The 18,108-nt window shown below is 45.9% G+C and overlaps 1 protein-coding gene across 3 annotated transcripts in view; it reads right to left on the bottom strand.

Annotated features, from left to right (window-relative positions):
• The window catches only part of LAMA5 (laminin subunit alpha 5), a 148,604-nt gene extending 147,290 nt beyond the window's left edge, over nt 1-1,314 (bottom strand). For 2 of the 3 annotated variants that reach the window (XM_067554115.1, XM_067554116.1), the window contains exon 1: nt 270-1,294. In XM_067554115.1, the coding sequence (XP_067410216.1) occupies nt 270-572 (303 nt within the window). In that variant the 5' untranslated portion in view covers nt 573-1,294. Of the gene's footprint in view, nt 1-269 lie in introns of all 3 variants that reach the window. The other variant, XM_067554117.1, reaches the window with a different exon arrangement.
• Nucleotides 1,315-18,108: the final 16,794 nt, after the last annotated feature.

Raw genomic sequence — 18,108 nt, 5'->3', positions numbered from 1 at the left:
AACACAAAACCCGCCAACGACACAACCCGGCACCAACAAACCCAGTTTCCCCAAACGTGTCTCCCTCCACCCTGCGCCGGGCGAGGAGCAGCGCGAAGAGGAGCCGAGCCGCTCAGCGCGCCCGGGGGCCGGAGCACCCCCCGGCAGCCCAGGAAGGGGGCGTCAGCCGGGCGCCCGCGGCTGCTGCGTCCCGGGGGGGGGAAGAGGCTGCGGGAAGTCTGGGGCGCACCGAGCCCCCCACCACCCCCACCCCGCCGGGCGCCCGCTACCTGGATGGTCTGGTTGGGGTCGCCGCCGGCCACCGGCCCGCCCACCAGCTTGCAGTACAGGTCCTCCACGGCCCTGGGGCTCCGGCCGCCGGCGCGCTCTTCGCCGCAGGTGGCGGTGGCGGAGATGCGGGTGCCCTCGGCCAGGTTGAAGTAGGGCGGGTGCAGGCTGTGGCCGTTCGCCGCCCCGCCGCGCAGGGAGGGGAGCCGCGGGCCGGCCCCGCCGGCGGGCAGCGGCAGCAGCAGCAGCAGGGCCAGGACCGGCAGCGCCAGCCGGAGCCAGCCCGCGTCCATCGGCCTCGCCATTTTCACCGAGGCGGCGGCGAGCGGGAGGAAGGCGGGGGGGGCGAGCCTAGGGCTGCGCCCCGCGGCTCATCGCCGCTGCGGGGAGATGCCGGGAGGGGGGAAGCCGCGGAGGAGAGAGGCTGGGTCCGCCTGTGGGCAGCCGGGCAGAGAGAGACAGGGCTGCCTAATCAAGTGATGAGACATCCACCCCTCGTCTGTCTGTCCGTCCGTCCGTCCTGCCTCCACCCCCGGGGGGCCGGCTCCTGCCCCGCCAACGCGCCCGCCGCCGCCCCCCCAGGCAGAGGTAGGGGGAGTGGCCGCGGGATTATTCACGCTCCGCTTCTGCGGCGGCTGCTGATTGTTTTGGCAGCCCGGCCCTTAACCCCTTCCTAGGCGCAGGGCCGGAGCCTGCGTCCCTCCCCTGCGGCCGGCTCCCCTCCGCCGCAGGAGCGATTCTCTCGGCGGTGCCCCCCTCCCCTCTGAGCCACTACAGGCCGGGTTAAAACTTCCCCTGGGGCGGCAGAGCTGCCTCTCAGCCCCGACCCAAAGAGCCGGCAGAGGCTCGCCTTTACTTCCCCCCCCCCAGTGATTTCCTGCCGAATCCCTCAGTCGAGGTGCCCTGTTAAAAACCACCGGCCTCGGGGAGCTCAGCTGAACCCTTTGAAGGAGGACGGGCCCCCCGAGGTGAAGGAGTTCGGTGGTTTTGTTAAAAATCATTGATCTAACCTTTACCGACCCCATGTGTCTGCCGCCGGGAACTCCTCCTCCCCTTGCGCTCAGCTCTGCCCTCCTGCATTGTCACCCTCTTTTAAATACTTCTTTACAAAACCTTGTGCAATTTTGTTCATCTTCAATGAAAAGTGAGTAACCAAAAATCAGATTTAAAAGTGTTAATTGCCTTAAGTGAACAACACTGGGGAAAAAATGCAAACTTTAATTTTCTTGTCAACCTTCCCCCTGCTTGTTTGTTTCTTTTTTGCCATTTCACTCAGCTTGGCCACCGAAACCAGAATCATCACCTTTTTCTAGTCATTTCATTGCCGGGTTCGTATGCACAGGTTTAACAAAATGCTATTGGGTTTGCCTCTCCAGCACTGGAGGGAAATATTTAAAGGCAAGCAACAATGTTGAGATTTTATTTTTTTATAAAATAAATGTTATGTCTAAACTACAGGGCAGTGTCCTGAAATTAAACATATTTAAGTGATGCAATGGTGCGCTAAGAGCTGGCTCCTGCAAACACTTATGCATGTACTTCTCTTTAAGTACAGAGTAGTATCCTTGATGTCATGTACTCACCTGCAGAATCATTTGCAGGGTTGTAACTGTAAGAGTAAATTGAATACCAGCATGAAACATACAATGAGGGTAAGTCTAGAACCCTGGGGGCTGCTGGATTGTTATGGGACTTGATCTTCACTAAGCAAAGGAAGATCTTTATTGTGCCAGCGTGGTTCTATTACTTAAGTCTTTGCACTCTACTAACAGGTTGTTATGAAGTCTCTCCTCTTTCCTTACCCGTTTACAATTATCACACATTATCCCCTTCACTCCTCTTTCGGGGAATAGCCTGTCAGGAGATATTCCTTCAGACAACTTTTAAAAAAAAATCTAAATTAGTGCTTGACGCTTAAATTTTGAAATGCCCTCCCCACACAGCTACATGCTTACTTTGAATGTAGCTACCCCAGTTGTGCATGCAGATCAGTGTGCATGCACACACATTTTGTGCAATGCAGTTGCGCATCTCAGTGTTTGTACGATAGTGATCTATCTTTGTTTTAAGGGGTTGTTTTTGTGATCCTTTTACTTGATCTAATTTTTGTAAAAGGTCTGATACCATAATATTTGTATTGCAGCACCAGTCCGAACAGGATAGGAACAACGGCATGCCATTGGAACCACTGGAAAATGCTGTTTGGAGGAAGCTGCATGACCCTAAGGATATTGCAATACACCTTACTACAACCAATCTGAGCCCTGACCTTCCACTTGGAAGAATTAGTGTGCTCGTTGGAAGAGCTGGTAGGTCACTAGAAAACTCACCGTGCAGATCCAAACTGGCACGCCACCACAAACCGGAAAGCGTTACGGTGCCAGCTGTTCCTCTGCTGGCACTGCATAGCGTGAGATTGTATTAGCATGACATCATGACTTGTGAAGAGACAGTGCCTTCGTGCTTTAGATTGCCTGGTTCTGTATGGGAAGGAAGCATTAGACCACAGCAGCCAAGCCCATTCAATTAGCAGAGACTTCCTGAAGGCTTTCAAGCTTCTTTTAACCCCCCTCCTATTTAGGGAGCTTTCTTTAGACTTGAAAATCCTGTAAGTAGTAGCTGCATTCAGAAACTCCCCCGGCTTCCCCCATTTTGGGCCAAATTCTGCTCACCTTACTTACAGGAATAGCTCCATTTAACTCCAACTCAACCGAGTAAGCAGTATTTGTCCCTTAAAATATAAATTAAAAAGGATCACTTCCCATTGGTGAGGTTTAAGAACAGTGTTTGATTATACAATGTTCTTTAGTAATAATTAACTAATATATCCTATGTAGAGAAAGCCAATACTGCAAGGAACAGGAAAATTAAAATTGACTTCCTTAAACAATATTAAATGCCCCATTAGTTATGGGACTCAAGCAATTAATTATCAGTGATTGTAAAAAAGTTAACAGTGAAAGCAAGGCATGGATTAGCAAATAACCTCCCTCTCCCGCAAGGGAATTAGGAGGAAAAATAGCAATAGCAAATCCAATCACTTTAATCCCTCTAGTGGTAGCCTGTCACATAATTAATCACCCCTCCAAAATGCAATTAAGAAAAGGAACAACATATTAAGAGTGAAATCAGAGTTAACACATTTGGTGATGTAGTATTAGCTGCAAGGTTCACATGAGCAGAGGGGTAAGATACGAAGATAACTGTAGTGCTTGAATCTGAACAGTTTCAATTTAACTGGGGAATTACTTTGTGTAAGGATTTGCTTTTATACCAGCGTAGCTACATCCACACTGAGGCTGTACTGCTTTAACTCTCCTGGTATAGTTAAAGCAATTAAAACCTGTGTGTAGATAAGGTCTTTAGTCTGTCTGGGGAGGCTGCTTAGAGTTGCAAATTAGTTTCAGCTGTGGTTCCAGCTGTGTGATATGGATCCACTGGGAACCAGACTGAGACCACCATGCTAACTTAAATAGGTCACCAAACAGCTATTAGAAGTTAATAAGCATTGATCCTGGACTATTTAGACTGGATTTGAACCAGCAACATAAGGGTGAATATGTCAATCGTTCTCTACCAAGCCCTTTAGCCATCCGGTTCCCATCTTTATCATTTTACATGGATAAAGGGCTGTTCTACTCTGAGAAGTGACAATGCAAAGGTCCCATTGGTCTCTCAGTGGCCCTGTATCAAATTTGCTCAGTTTACAAGGAAACAAGAAAGATCTCTTCCCTCCCACCCAGGGCCGGATTTACACCATATGCATCCATAGGAACAGCATCTTCAGTGCCCTCCCTTCCTACAGCTGACCTTTGTGTTTTCCAGGGGATGGGGGTGATAGGGGGGAGCAGGCCTGGCGGGCCAGCTCTGGGGAGAGCTGGGGCGACCAGCTCAGCCAATTTTGGGCAGGGGAAAAATATGCTTGCCCCTGGGGTCTGGCTTCTGGCCTGGCCAGGGGGCAGGGTCCCAGAAGAGAGGAGGAGGAGCAGGGCCAGAGTTATGGTGCTCATGCGGGGCTCCCAAATTGGCCAGGGCCCCTGGGCATGAGCCCCATTGGCCCATGCAGTAATCCGCCACTGTTTGGGTGCCCCTAGAATGCTGGCGCCCTTCAGCACACGCCTACTGTGCCTAAGTAGAAATCCGGCCCTGTCCCCACTCCCCAAATGCATGCACACACACACTCATTGCCAGTGCTGCAAACTGCATGGGGGACCTGAAAGTCAAGACGTGTTCCTTCTGGTTTGTCCATCACCGCCAGTAATAAGGATAATGCAGGCCAAACTGTGCCCTCACTTACAGCTGTACGAGCCCTTGTGTGGGTAACTGAGGGCATGGCACTGCAATGGAAAATGACTTAACCATTTTGTTGAAGGCTTGAGGAGACTGAACAGAAACTGGCTCACTTTCTCAGAGCTGCATTGGATCTGCAGGGTTAAGAAGAATAAAGAGTCACGAAAGTATAAGGAGAGGTGATACTAATACACACAGGGAGTCCTGCTAGGTAAGGAGGTGCCATTTTTACATTTTTCAACCCCACACTTCAGTTCATGGAAATGCACTGCCCCTAATTCACAAGTCCCAGAGAGCCAGTGTAGAGAGCAGAATAAGAAGAGAAATCTTAACAAAGCTAATTATTAGATTTCCTTTTTATAAGATTATTTTGAAAGACATCTTGGTTTTATTTCATATATAGACTTCTTGCTTGAATGTCTATTCCAATAAAAATAAGACCATTTAGTCCAGGAATTCTGGGTGGGTTTGAAATCCCCAGGCTGCCCTTTTATTAAAAAGACATCAACTCCTGGTTTGGCTTTTGACATACATTTTTACCAAAAGTTTTGTAATCCAGCAGAAGCAGCATATGTTACTCCACTTCAGAGAATTCAATTAACTTTAAGGTCAGACTGTACCTTCTCTATAAGCAAATGGTTTCAAAGCCGTCACAAAGCCAGAACAGGTGTTTCATTCATGCTGTCTGTCTACCTGGCAAGGACCCAAATACTTTATTTTAAAGCCTTAACTCCATATTATTCTGAGGCACAGTGAGAATATACATATGTGCTGTCTCCTAGGCATGTTTTAAACTTGCCCATCATTAGCTGCATGTTTTTCTTTGCTCAAATCAAACAGGAACAGCTGTTTTCATGTTAATAACAATCATAATTTACATTTATGCCATATAGCTCCCTTCTGGCTGAAGGATCATAGAGACTTGGAGGGATGATACGCATGACTAGAATATTAGTATAGAAGGGTACAGTTTGCTCAGGAAGGACAGGCAGGGAAAAAAGGGAGGAGGTGTTGCCTTATATATTACAAATGTATACACTTGGGCTGAGGTTGAGATGGAAATAGGAGACAGACTTGGTGACAGTCTCTGATTAAGGATAAAAGAGGTAAAAAACAAGGGTGATGTTATGGTAGGGGTCTACTATAGACCACCTAACCAAGAAGAAGAGGTGGATGAGGCTTTTTTTAAACAACAAAATCATCCAAAGCACAGGACTTGGTGGTGATGGGAGACTTCAGCTACCCAGAGATCTGTTGGAAAAATAACACAGCAGGGCACAGATTATCCAACAAGTATGTACTGGAATGTATTGGAGACAATTTTTTATTTCAGAAGGTGGAGAAAGCTAGTAGGAGAGAGGCTGTTCTAGATTTGATTTTGACCAATAGGGAGGAACTGGTTGAGAACTTGAAAGTGGAAGGCAGCTTGAATGAAAGTGATCATGAAATAGTAGAGTTCATGATTCTAAGGAATGGTAGGAGGAACAACAGCACAATGAAGATAATGGATTTCAAGAAGGCAGACTTTAGCAAACTCAGGGAGTTGGTAGGTAAGATCCCATGGGAAGCAAGTCTAAGGGGGAAAACAGTTCCACAGAGTTGGCAGTTTTTCAAAGAGACATTATGAAGGGCACAGGAGCAAACTATCCCGCTGTTTGGGAAAGATAGGAAGTATGGCAAGAGACCACCCTGGCTTAACCAGAGATCTGAAACTCAAAAAAAAAAAAACCCAAAAAAACCAGAGTTCTACAAAAAGTGGAAACTAGGTCAAATTACAAAGGATGAGTATAGACAAATAACACAAGTATGTAGGGTTAGAATTAGAAAAGCCAAGGCACAAAATGAGATTGAACTAGCTAGAGACTAGCTATAAAAGATAACAAGAAAACATTCTACAAATAAAGAAGCAAGAAGAAGACCAAAGACAGCATAGTTACTTAGATAAGTTAGATGTCTTCAGGTCACCAGAGTCTGATGAAATACATCCGAGAATACTCAGGGAGCTGACTGAAGAGATATCTGAGCCATCAATTATCTTCGGGAAGTCATGGAAGATGGGAGAGATTCCAGAGGACTGGAAAATATAGTGTCGATCTATAAAAGGGAAATAAGGACAACCTGGGGAATTACAGACCAGTTAGCTTAACTTCAGTACCCGGAAAGATAGTAGAGCAAATAATTGAGCAATCAATTTGCAAACACCAAGAAGATAATAAGGTGATAAGTAACAGTCAGCATGAATTTGTCAAGAACAAATCGGTCAAACCAACCTGACAACTTTCTTTGACAGGGTAACAAGCCTTGTGGACAGTGGAAAAGCGGTAGATGTGGTATCTCTTGATTTTAGTAAGTCTTTTGATACTGTCTCACATGACCTTGTCATAAAGAAACAACCTAGGTGGAACTATTCTAAGGGGGGTGCAGAACTGGTTGGAAAACCATTCCCAGGGAGTAATCATCAGTGGTTCACAGTCAAGTTGGAAGGGCATATCAAGTGGGGTCCTGTAGGGATCAGTTCTGGGTCTGGTTCTGTTCAATATCTTCATCCATAATTTAGATAATGGCATAGAGAGTACATTTATCAAGTTTGCAGAGCATACCAAGCTGGGATGGGTTGCAAGTGCTTTGGAGGATAGGATTCAAATTCAAAATGATCTGGACAAACTGGAGAAATGGTCTGAAGTAAATAGGATGAAATTCAATAAGGACAAATGCAAAGTATTCCATTTAGGAAGGAACAATCAGTTGCAAACATACAAATGGGAAACGACTGCCTAGGAAAGAGTACTGTGGAAAGAGATCTGGGGGTCATAGTGGATCACAAGCTAAATATGAATCAACAGTAACACTGTTGCAAAAAAATGCGAACACCATTCTGGGATGTATTAGCAGGAGTGTTGTAAGCAAGACATGAGAAGTAATTCTTCTGCTCTATTCCGCGCTGATTAGACCTCAGCTGGAGTACAGTGTCCATCTCTGGGCACCACATTTCAAGAAAGATGTGGCTGAATTGGAGAAAGTTCAGAGAAGAGCAACAAAAATAATTAAAGGTCTAAAAAACATGACCTGTGAGGGAACACTGAAAAAATTGGGTTTGTTTAGTCTGGAGAAGAGAAGACTGACAACAGTTTTCAAGTACATAAAAAGGTTGTTACCAGGAGAAGGATAGGACAAGAAGCATGGGCTTAAATTACAGAAAGCGCAGTTTAGGTTGGACATTAGGAAAAGCTTCCTAACTGTCAGGGTAGTTAAGCTCTGGAATAAATTGCCTATGGAGGTTGTGGAATCTCCATAATTGGAGATTTTTAAGAGCAGGTTAGACCAACACCTGTCAGGGATGGTCTAGATAATGCCTGGTCCTGCCATAAGGGCAGGGGATTGGACATAGGGTGACCAGATAGCAAGTCTGAAAAACTGGGACAGAGAGTGGGGGGTAATAAGTGCCTTTATAAGACAAAGCCCTAAATATCAAGATATGTGGTCACCCTAACTGGACTAGATGACCTCAAAGGTCCATTTCACTCCTATGATTCTATGATCACAAAGGGTCTCACAAATTTACCAAGATGATAATAAACTATATCTAGAAATCACTTCAACCAACAGTGAAGTGCAGCCACCTCTAGGGTGAAGCATGGCAGTTATTTAACACAGCAAGAAAATGAAGAATATTGTATCAAACTGAAATTACAGAGAGCACAGAGGAAGAGAGAATGCAGGAACTTAGCCTGGAGACTGGAATTAAAGCACCATCTTATATGTAAAGTGCCATGAGATAGCTAATGACAAGAGGATGGGAACTGCTTTTACATCTTGTCTGGAAGATGATGTATCCAGCAGTACAGTGCTGGGGACTGCCTCAATTCTGACTCTGAATGTATCACCAACTCTTTTCAATACTGTGGGACCCACGTTCCCATTATAAATTGCTTATTCAGGATTTCAGAAGTACTTGCTCTACCCTGGGAGCATACACACACACAAACACACTTCAGCCTCTGGCTCTCATAAACTCCCGGTGGCTTCTGTGGATTTTGGACCAGATCCTATAATCCAAGAGCAAAGAGTTATTGCAGCTATTTTATAATGGAATCCAGTAAGGCTGGGTTAGTATTTTCACTACAAACCTTATGTTTCTAGTGATTCATGCAAACAGTGATTGCTCTGGGTAAAACTATCCATTCCATTTCCATCCTAGGAGAATTTCTTTTCTTTGTGTCATTCATGGCAATAAACATCAAGTTCACAGTCACTCTAGAGAAGCAGTTCCTAGACTCTCTTAGAGGAAACTAGTAGAGTAGACTAGTAGAGTAGTCTAGTCTTCAGCACCCAGCCCCATCGTGGCATGGTCTGGAAGCAGCTGAGTGTAAACACAGCGGGAAACCCAATACTGACGGGGATGGGGAGGAGGACAGTGAAGCCGCCTCAGTTCAGACCCAAACACTCGCTGCTTGGAAATGTCCTGGTACTAGAGATAGGTTGTGTGACTGGGTTTGGTTTGGAGCTGGTATATAGTGGTTGTGCCGGGGCGGGGTCGGGGGGTCTTAGATTGCATTGTGTGAATTCCAGTGGAGTTGGCTCACCTGGGACAGGAGATTGTATGAGCCAGAGAAATGGGACTTGGCCAGGAAATGCTAGGCAGGCAATTTTATAAGCCAGTTTGACCTCTGGGTCGCCACGGAGGCTAAACAAAGGCAAATGTGAGCTGATGCAAGGAAAGGAGATGGAGGAAATGGCTTCCTATGGCCTAGGCCTCCGGCAGGGGTGACACACTGCTGGCTGCCATAGTCGCTGGGCTGTGCGTGGATTGTATTGTGCGGTTCTCTTTAAACACTTTCAAAGACGTAAAAGCCCCTCTCTCAAGTGACGGGCAGTCACAGTTCATTTCAAATAGAGCAACCAGAGCCCACCAACCATTCCCTTCCCACCCCGACCCACAGAAAACAGGCCAGCAAGGACAAACAAAACATGCTCACAAATGCCCACAGAAACCCCCAGCCTTAACACACGTCACACCTCCCCAAACCCCTAATCACACAGACAGGCTCCTGAAAGCCGACAAGAAGGGCGTCACAAGGGTTCCCGGGGGAGGGATGGAACACCTCCTCTCTATCCCCTGCACTGAGCCCAACCACGTCATTATAGTGAGGGAGGAGAGCTGGCATCTTAGGCCCGTTTCCACGTCACTGAGAGCCCCCCCCCAGGAACTGGTTACAAACCCAGTTCTAAGAGTTGTACTGTGTTCAACAGGTGCTCTAGCTCCAGCAGCTGAGTTCCTACCCCGAACCACACAGAAGAGCATTAGCTCTATTCTTTTATACTGGGAAAGCTTCAGCTGCCCGTTACCTGCATCCCGAGGAACAGATAATGTTTGCCAGCCAAGCCTGTGCCTCTTTGTTACACGCTGGTGAGGTGGATGATACCCAGAGTTCACAGCAGCCGTGGTTTGGAGCTGAGCTTTTTCTCAGCAGCTCTGGCCATTGAGTAGGCCTGATTATGTCCCCGGGGACACACTCGACCCGAGTGCCTTACGACAATAAGCCACTCTTTCCTATTTCTGCTCCTTCTGATCTCGGGGACATGAAGGGAGGGTGAAAGCTTTGTAGTGAAATATTAGCAAGAGTTGCCCTGGCAACTGCCCAGATGAAGCCCTCTTATTTTCACTGAGGTCCTCCCAGCGTGACTAATACCTCCTGGGCTATAGTTACACCACTCGGAAGGTCTTGAATGCATGACCAAGCCAACACAGCAAATAGACTCAAGCCCCATTTATATAGTTATGGCTTAATCTGATTATCTGATTATGACCAAGTGAAGAAAAACCTACCGAGTTTGCACTTTGTTTACTTTCATCTTGGATCCCTCAATAATTCATGTTAATATTTTACATTCTATATTTCCTAGTAATTAAAAAAAAAAATGGAGGCTGCCTAGCAGCTGAGCGCAAACTGCAGTCATCTGTTAAAATCCATTTGGCAACATTTTCTTTACCCTTTTAACCACATCAGTGAATGTAACAGGTGGGAAATGCTCAGAGCTCCTATGTAATGCAAAAGCAAAGGGCTTCCCATGTGCAGGGCCTGCCAGCTCCTCCACAGCAAAATCCAGCCTGCATTTTTGGGCAACTAAAAAAATGCCTAGTGTGAAGGAGGATTGTACAGCAGAAAAAATACAGAATTAGGATAAAAGAAAGGCTGTTGGCATAGATTCAATTTGATCTTAAGCAGCTGGGATGTCATGATTAGTAGCATTACCTAGTTATTTTAATATATAAGGCAATAAATTCACTGATGTGTGTGGCATGAGACTGACTGCCCCCTACTGTATGGAATCTGAACTGCTCAAGCATGTGTCATAGGCTACATACCACTTAAGGCTAACAGAGAACAGAGATTACCTTTCTGCTCAAGCTGTGATCAAGTAACCCCTTAACCTTCTCTTTGTCACATACCTACGGGGGAACAAATATTTGATAATGGTCTCTTCAACATAGCAGACAAAGGTACAACAAGATCCAGTGGCTACAAATTGAAATTCAGACAAATTCAGACTGGAAATAAGGTATAAGTTTTTAACAGTGACGGTAATTAATCATTGAAACAATTTACCCAGGATTGTAGGGGCGTCTCCATTACTCACTATTTTAAAATCAAGATCAGATGTTTTTCTAACAGATCCGCTCTAGTTCAAACAGGAATTAATTCAGGGCAATTCTATGGCCTGTGTTATGCAGGAGGTCAGACTATGGTCCTTTCTGGCCTTGGACTATATGAATCTGTGGATGAAAAGAACTAAGTAATATTACTACTCCAAACTAGAGATTGCTCATTATGTTGTGTCCCAATCCCTGCCTCCCCTCGCCTGGCCAGCCATGTTCTGGTTCCATTTCTCCCCTATACCACATAGTTCTCTCTCATCAATGCCAGGATTAAGGATTTATAGATCCCTGAGATAGTGACCCCCTCCCCCAGGCCCCTTCTACTCCAGCTCTTGTTTCCAGTGGTGTTTGATTTCGATTTAGCCCTTCCCGCTGAATGGGGTGCATGGCACAGTGCCTGCAAGTATGGGACTACTGGCTACATCAGACATTCGACATTTATTTTTAACTTCTTGGAAACTCATAAAATTATTTCCTTTAAAAGAATTGGCTCAGCCTTCAGACGCCTTTTTCAGCCCAGATCTCAAGACTTCTGCTTGGATCAGAATAAGGGTTTTTCCAATATTGGGGTCATCAGTAAAGGGGAAAAGCCTGGTTTACGAGACCTCTTGTCTCAGATCTGTCAGGCAAGCGGTGTAAAAGGGTGCTCAGAAATCTAAGGTGATCTATGTTTTGTGTGTGCATTCAAATCATCTTCAGGCAAATGCCAGGATATGTTAGCTGCTCTATTTAGAGCCAGCACTTTCCAACATGTGCAGTCAATTAGAGCTTCAAGTTTGCATGGCTGATAATACAATTTAATATTTGGAACTGCCAACGCTCCAATTGTCACGTCCCTGTGAAGAGTTCATCTGTACTTTGGGGTTTTCCCCTTCTCCCATTTAAAGAGGCAGATACTAGTCTGTAGCTATCTAAGCACCTCAGATGTGACACACCAGAGGGAAGTTTTAGAAAAGGAGAGAGTGTCTGAGTTGCGACTGTAGTCCTTGACATCTAAAAGATACTGAGAAAAATTGACCCATTCTCTACTGCAACTCCACTGAAGCCAATGGCATGACGCTAGGGATGACTTTGGCCCGATGGTTTCGAATTAGATATACTCTTTAGGGGCAATGTTTCAGCCTGCAACTGAAACCAGCATCCAATTCTGCAGATTGTGCCTGCCCAACCGAGTGCACGCAAGGAAAATCCACGCCCGAGCGATGCAATTATACGGACCGAACTCCCAGCGTAGACACAGCTCTGTCGATGGGAAGGATTCACCTGTTGACGTAGCTACCGCCTCTTGGGGAGGTGGAGTACCTATGCCAAGGGGAGAAGCTCTCCCATCAGCATACCTGGCATCTTCGCTAAGCGCTACAGAGACACAGCTGCAGTGTTGCAGTGCTGTAAGTACAGGCAAGCCCCCAGTCTGTTTCAACTGGCCCAGGAAGGCAGCACAGATCAGTCTCCTCATTTCAGAGCATGACCAGCCTGAAGTGATCTGCCCACTGGATTCTGGCAATTTGGGGCTTCACTGGGGGGGGGGGGGGAGGGACTTACACTCCCCATTAGCATCATTCCCGTGGGGGCAACAGAGTTGAGCAGCCAGTAGTTTTTGCTTGTATTGGTCACAGGGAAGCCCCCAGCAGTATTTGTTCTCCATAACAGGAAAGGATTTTACATATTTCTATTGTCAGCCAGGTTAATGTGAGATCTAAATCACTCCCTATTTGGGGAAGCATCAGAGCTTTTCCACCCAGACTTGTTTTTGCAGTAGCTTAATATGAAATACTGGGTGTTTTGTGTTGAAAAATAACTCAAATAAATTAAAATAAAAAGAAAATTGGAGAATAGAATCTTTGCCTCAGCTGTTGATCTATTTCTACAAGGGGAGACCGTTAAGAGAAAGAAAGGTCCAGTGTTAGAACACTAGCCTAGGACTGGGCTGTGCCTCAGTTTCCCACCTCTACATTGGGAATATCAGCACTGCCCTGCCCCACAGGGGTGTTATGAAAATAAATACATTAAAGGTTGTGAGATGCTCAAATACTACAAAGAAGAGGCCATCTAAGTACCTAAGATAGATTCTTATTCTGTTAAAAAAATAGAACTCAAGAGAAGGAAACTAGTCCCAGTTCCCTTCAACCTAGACAGTAGGCTGAATAAACCTCAGCCCAGATCAACCTTTCAGACGTATTTTCCAAGACACTGAACAGCAATCTTGTCCAACACAAAACTGACTGGTTAGTCAGCATCTGGATGAGTTCAGAAAAGTTGCAATCTCTTTAGCTGCAATTTCAGGTGCTGGCAAATGGAAGCAAAATCCAGCTGTTATGTAATAAGAATATGTCAGAGATTCCAACCCATAGCGAGAGAGAGTTTAAAAAAAGCTGTAATATTCTACAGACCTAGCCCTAAACAGGGCAATGTCAGAGCTGTAAATTGGAATGTCTAGGGCCATTATTGTAAGACATTTGTCTAAGGAAACACAACAAAAACCATCCTGTACATTTGAATGCGTGAACATCAATGATGTGTTAGATAGTTTCACCCCCGGGGATGCTATGTAATGCCGTCATGTCTGCAGCAGTGCAACCTTAGGCTATGGTTTCAACAGATGAGAAAGGACAGACCTGGCTTGTAGTTATATGAGCCCTACCTACAAGAAAATCCCAGGTGCTCCAGAAATGGTGTTGATAACTAAGCCCAGAGACATTCTTGCCGGCTATTGGGCACGGAACCAATGCTCTCCCATAGTGCTGGAGGGCATTGTTTTACCCAAGGGGCAGTCCTTTTGCATAGAATACAAACCAAGCCATTGACCATTTGTGGCCAGTAGCACTTTTCAACTATGTCCTGGCCAAATCACAAATCAGATCATTTTTAGCTGGGAAAACCCAGACACTACATGGCTTACCTGAGCCAGAGCCTAGATTAAAACTCACCTGTTTCTGTCTTCCAGTCTCATGTGTTATCCATGTAGCTAAAGGCAGATTGTCTGTAAACTTCTCCCTGCCATGTAAAGCTGGTAAATTCTTCACTTCCTCTCTTTGTGGCCTGGTGTTGCAAAATAGCTGGTGTGTTTCAGTGCTGGAGGACAGCAACCCCTAGGTATACACTTCGGGAGCCTTCTGTGTGGAAGGTGTTATACAAAACATCGGGTAGTGCTGTATGGACATAGTGCTTGTGTTATGGTAGCTGGCATTAAATTGGGACCAGCAGGGGAGTTTATTCTCTGGTTCTCCTCCTGGGATTTTATCTCCCCTTACCTTAGCCTGCAGTTGCCCCAGCACCTTTATCCTGATAGGATAGCTCCACCATGTAGATGCCCATGTAACCATAGAAACCTTCTTAAGGCCTGAAATGACTGATCTGCCCTACTTGATGTAGTTACTGCATTTAATTACTGTGCATTACTGTGAAGAATAATATTTACATTTAAAACACCCAGAACGACAGTTGGGCTGTTCGTGGGAGGTTCCCCATCCCCATTATAAAAGTTAATTGAAAAGTTGGCAAGGAACAAAAGCTACTTTACCTACTTCAGGGAGGCTGAGGGGGGAAAAATAGGTACTTTTGGGATTAGAAGATTAAAATTAAGAATTCATTGTCTAGTAATTTTACAGTAATTAAAGCCGTTTACGTCAATGTCTGTGGAATTAGCTGACAAAAGGAATCCATTCTGGACTGATCCAGATCCATAACCCTGAACTTTAAGGATTCGGAAGATGAAAGCCATTTGGAAACTTCTTGAGTGATTTCTATATAAAGTGACTGACATCCTCATCTTCATGCTCTGGGATTTATTTCTCCCCTAATGGAGGTGAAGGTCAGACATGCTGCTCTCATTCTGGAAACAGAGAGGGAATGGGCGTGTGCCCATTGGCATTCTTGCCTTGAGCTTCAGATTGCAAGCGTGAGGTATGAATAAAGGAATTTAATTAGTTCCAGCTTGCTTCTATTAAACCGCTTTAGAGGGAGGGACAGGAGAGAGAGTGTAATAAAGGGGGTATGTGATCTACATGCTAATAAAGACACATGGTCTTTTTCTTTGGACAAGCTTGGACTTGAGGCTCCCAAGATCAGAACTAGTCTGAAAACCAACTTTGTCCCACGACGAATCTGCCACACACAGCACAGCAGGTTTCACAGGGCTTTACAGTTAATTACGATTGGTTGTGTTTTGGGTGTTTAATATGTTTTGCAGGCTTTTCCAGGTTTTACAGCGAGTTGAAACAAAGATTAGGTGTTTTACCAAACCCTCCCTACTGCACACACTTCAGTGATTTGTAAGAAGAAACATGCAGGTATTGTTCCCTATTTGTTGCACGTGCTCAATGCGGTTCAGGAACAGAGGAGACATGCTCCCTGCCACAAGGGGATGATTAAGATGATGGGCACAAATAGTCTTTTGCACTTACATACCCCTTGTCAACCAAGGCTCTCAAAGCCTTTCACAGAGGGGGGCATTAACCTCATTTTATGGATGGGGAAACTGAGGCACACAGAGGGTAAGCCGCTTGCCTCAAGTTACAGACTGAGTCAGTGGAAGAGCGGGGAATCAAAGCCAGGCCTCCCAACTCCCAGCCCTTTAACCAAGAGCCCGCCCTGTCTCACAAGATAAAGCACTAAAAGCCATGTGGTCCAGATATATAGCAGTACAGCTTAAGTGGGTAGTAACACAGGTAAGCAGAAGCTATCTGAAAGAGAAGATGGTTGGATCTTGCGGTACTAGGATAGAAAGGCTATTCCCAATATAAAGAACAGTACTGAGGGGTGGAATAGTGTCAGATTCCATTGGATCAGGAATCCAAAACATGACTGGGAAGCGTTTCAGACAGAACCCTGCTCCTGGCATTGCTGGATGCAGGCAACTCATTGAAGAGATCAACCCAGCAGTACCTTTTCCCTGCTGGGTGCATAGTGTTATGGAGGGAAACGTAGCTTTGCAGGAGGGAAGAAAGGCAGAACGAGCAGGACAGCACAGCATATGCCTGAGACATCAGAGAAACAATGGCCCTGGTGTGGAGAGCAAAATCCTGGGAAGAAAGAGATGGCTAAGGCCTTGCCTGGCAAGAAGCACTCTGGAAGCAGAGACAGGGTCCAAAGGAAAGAATTTCAGGTATTTGCCATGTTGCCCCACTGGCCCCAGTAGTATCATTCTCCCCGTCACAGACAGTAAGGGATTGTTCGGCTAGATTTTGGATGTACAGTTTACATTCCCAGAGAGAGAGCAGGGTGGTCTGTGATACAGTTCACACTGTTCTGCTGCAATAAAACCCCACAGCAGCAGCAGACCATGAGCTCCTTCCTACTGAATAAAGCTCAGCCTCACCCATTCAGCTCCTTGTGCTATCTGACCTGGCTGGTCTGAGCAATTTACCAGGGGAGCTGGAAAAATTACAGGCACAAAGAAAAAGCTGCAGAGTCTGTCATTTTAGGACCTCTTCCCCTCCACCCGCCCGCCCCAAAAATGCCAGTTTCCAACTTTTCTTCACAAAGAGCCGTCAGAGTTTGATCCAAGCACGTCTGCTCGGCTAACCCCACATAGAGGAAACGGGCTCCAGTAAAACAATAGCAGCAGCAAGACTGAAATGTCCACCTCCCACTACCTCATTCAGATCAAGGCAGGCGTAGACTTAAAAGGCTTCGTGGGATCCTTTAAATGCTAAGACTAAACATGGACAAAGCCACTCAACAGGAGTTAAGGCACTTTTTACAACGATGGTCCAAGTTCTACCCTGACTTCAGTGGGGTTGCTTGGCCTATATCTCAGTGCAGAATTTGGTCTGTTGTTTTGCAGGGAAGGGAAACGGAGGTTACAGTTTTCCAAGACGAGCTCCTGGCCAATTTGTTCTTTCCAAGTGGGACTTTCCTGCCACACTGTAACTCTGCAATCCCCTGTAGTAATCAGGCCCTGGCACGCATTTCCCCCTCCATCCTGGAGGATGAGCACATGGCTCTCTTGTTGAGCTGTTGTACAAACCTCCTGGTAATGGGGTCTGTGGAGTGACAAGCTTGTGAATTAGTGCTGGCGACTTGCCAAATATCTCTGAGCTGCTCAGCCTCTTACACGCCCAGGGAATGGGAACCAGAGTCCAGATGGGAGTTTAGCTCTCCCCCTTTACCATCTGTTGTTGCATTAATGGTTAGACCTAAACCTGCCATTATGGATGGATCTCAAGAATTGAAATGTCACAATCTGCAGGTTTGCAGCAAAGCCCAACAGCATTTGTATGCATTTCCCCTTTCCCTTCCTTACATGCTGTCAGTAGTGTCAGATTGGAGGTAAGCCTTTGTGAAATAACATTTGTCACGTACGGTGTGGGCCAGATTTTCAAATGTTCCCAGCATCCACAGCTGGCACCAGACTTCCAAGAATGCTCAGCTCTTTTGAAGATCTAGTTTTGTGCCTTCCATCCCAGAGGGTTTCACAAACTATAGAACATAAATATGATTTTCCAAGAGCGGCCAAGTGATTTGGGATGCCTCAATTTCTGGGTGCCCAGCTTGAGAAACCTTAAAGAGGCTGAACAGCCACGCTTTGAAAATCAGCCTCCTTTAAAAGTGTGCCAAGAGGGACACCCAAAATCACTAGCTGCCGTTGATCCATTCTGTCCAGCTCTGTATGTACAGACCAAGATTTTTCAGATACGGAAAGAGTGAAAAAATGAAAGAACTTGCTTTGTGTATTGCATTGTGTATTGTGTCTTTCTTTTGGCTTTACACTGCCTTCCATCAGAGGATCGTGAGCATCTTACAAACCACCTGTAAAGCCTCAGTACTCCTTGAGAGATAGGCAAGTCTCATTATCCTCATTTTACAACTGGGGAAACTGCTGCAAAGGGCAGTTGTGTCATTTACACAGGGTACTCCCTTAAAATAATTGCCAGCCCTCTGTGAACATCTCT

Source organism: Emydura macquarii, unplaced genomic scaffold, assembly GCF_026122565.2.
Source record: "Emydura macquarii macquarii isolate MOO-44397 ecotype Brisbane River unplaced genomic scaffold, CSIRO-AGI_Emac_v2 contig_1483, whole genome shotgun sequence".
NCBI lineage: Eukaryota > Metazoa > Chordata > Testudines > Chelidae > Emydura > Emydura macquarii.
The sequence above is the reverse complement of the archived record's forward strand: the minus strand, read 5'-3'. Positions and strand labels throughout refer to the sequence as shown.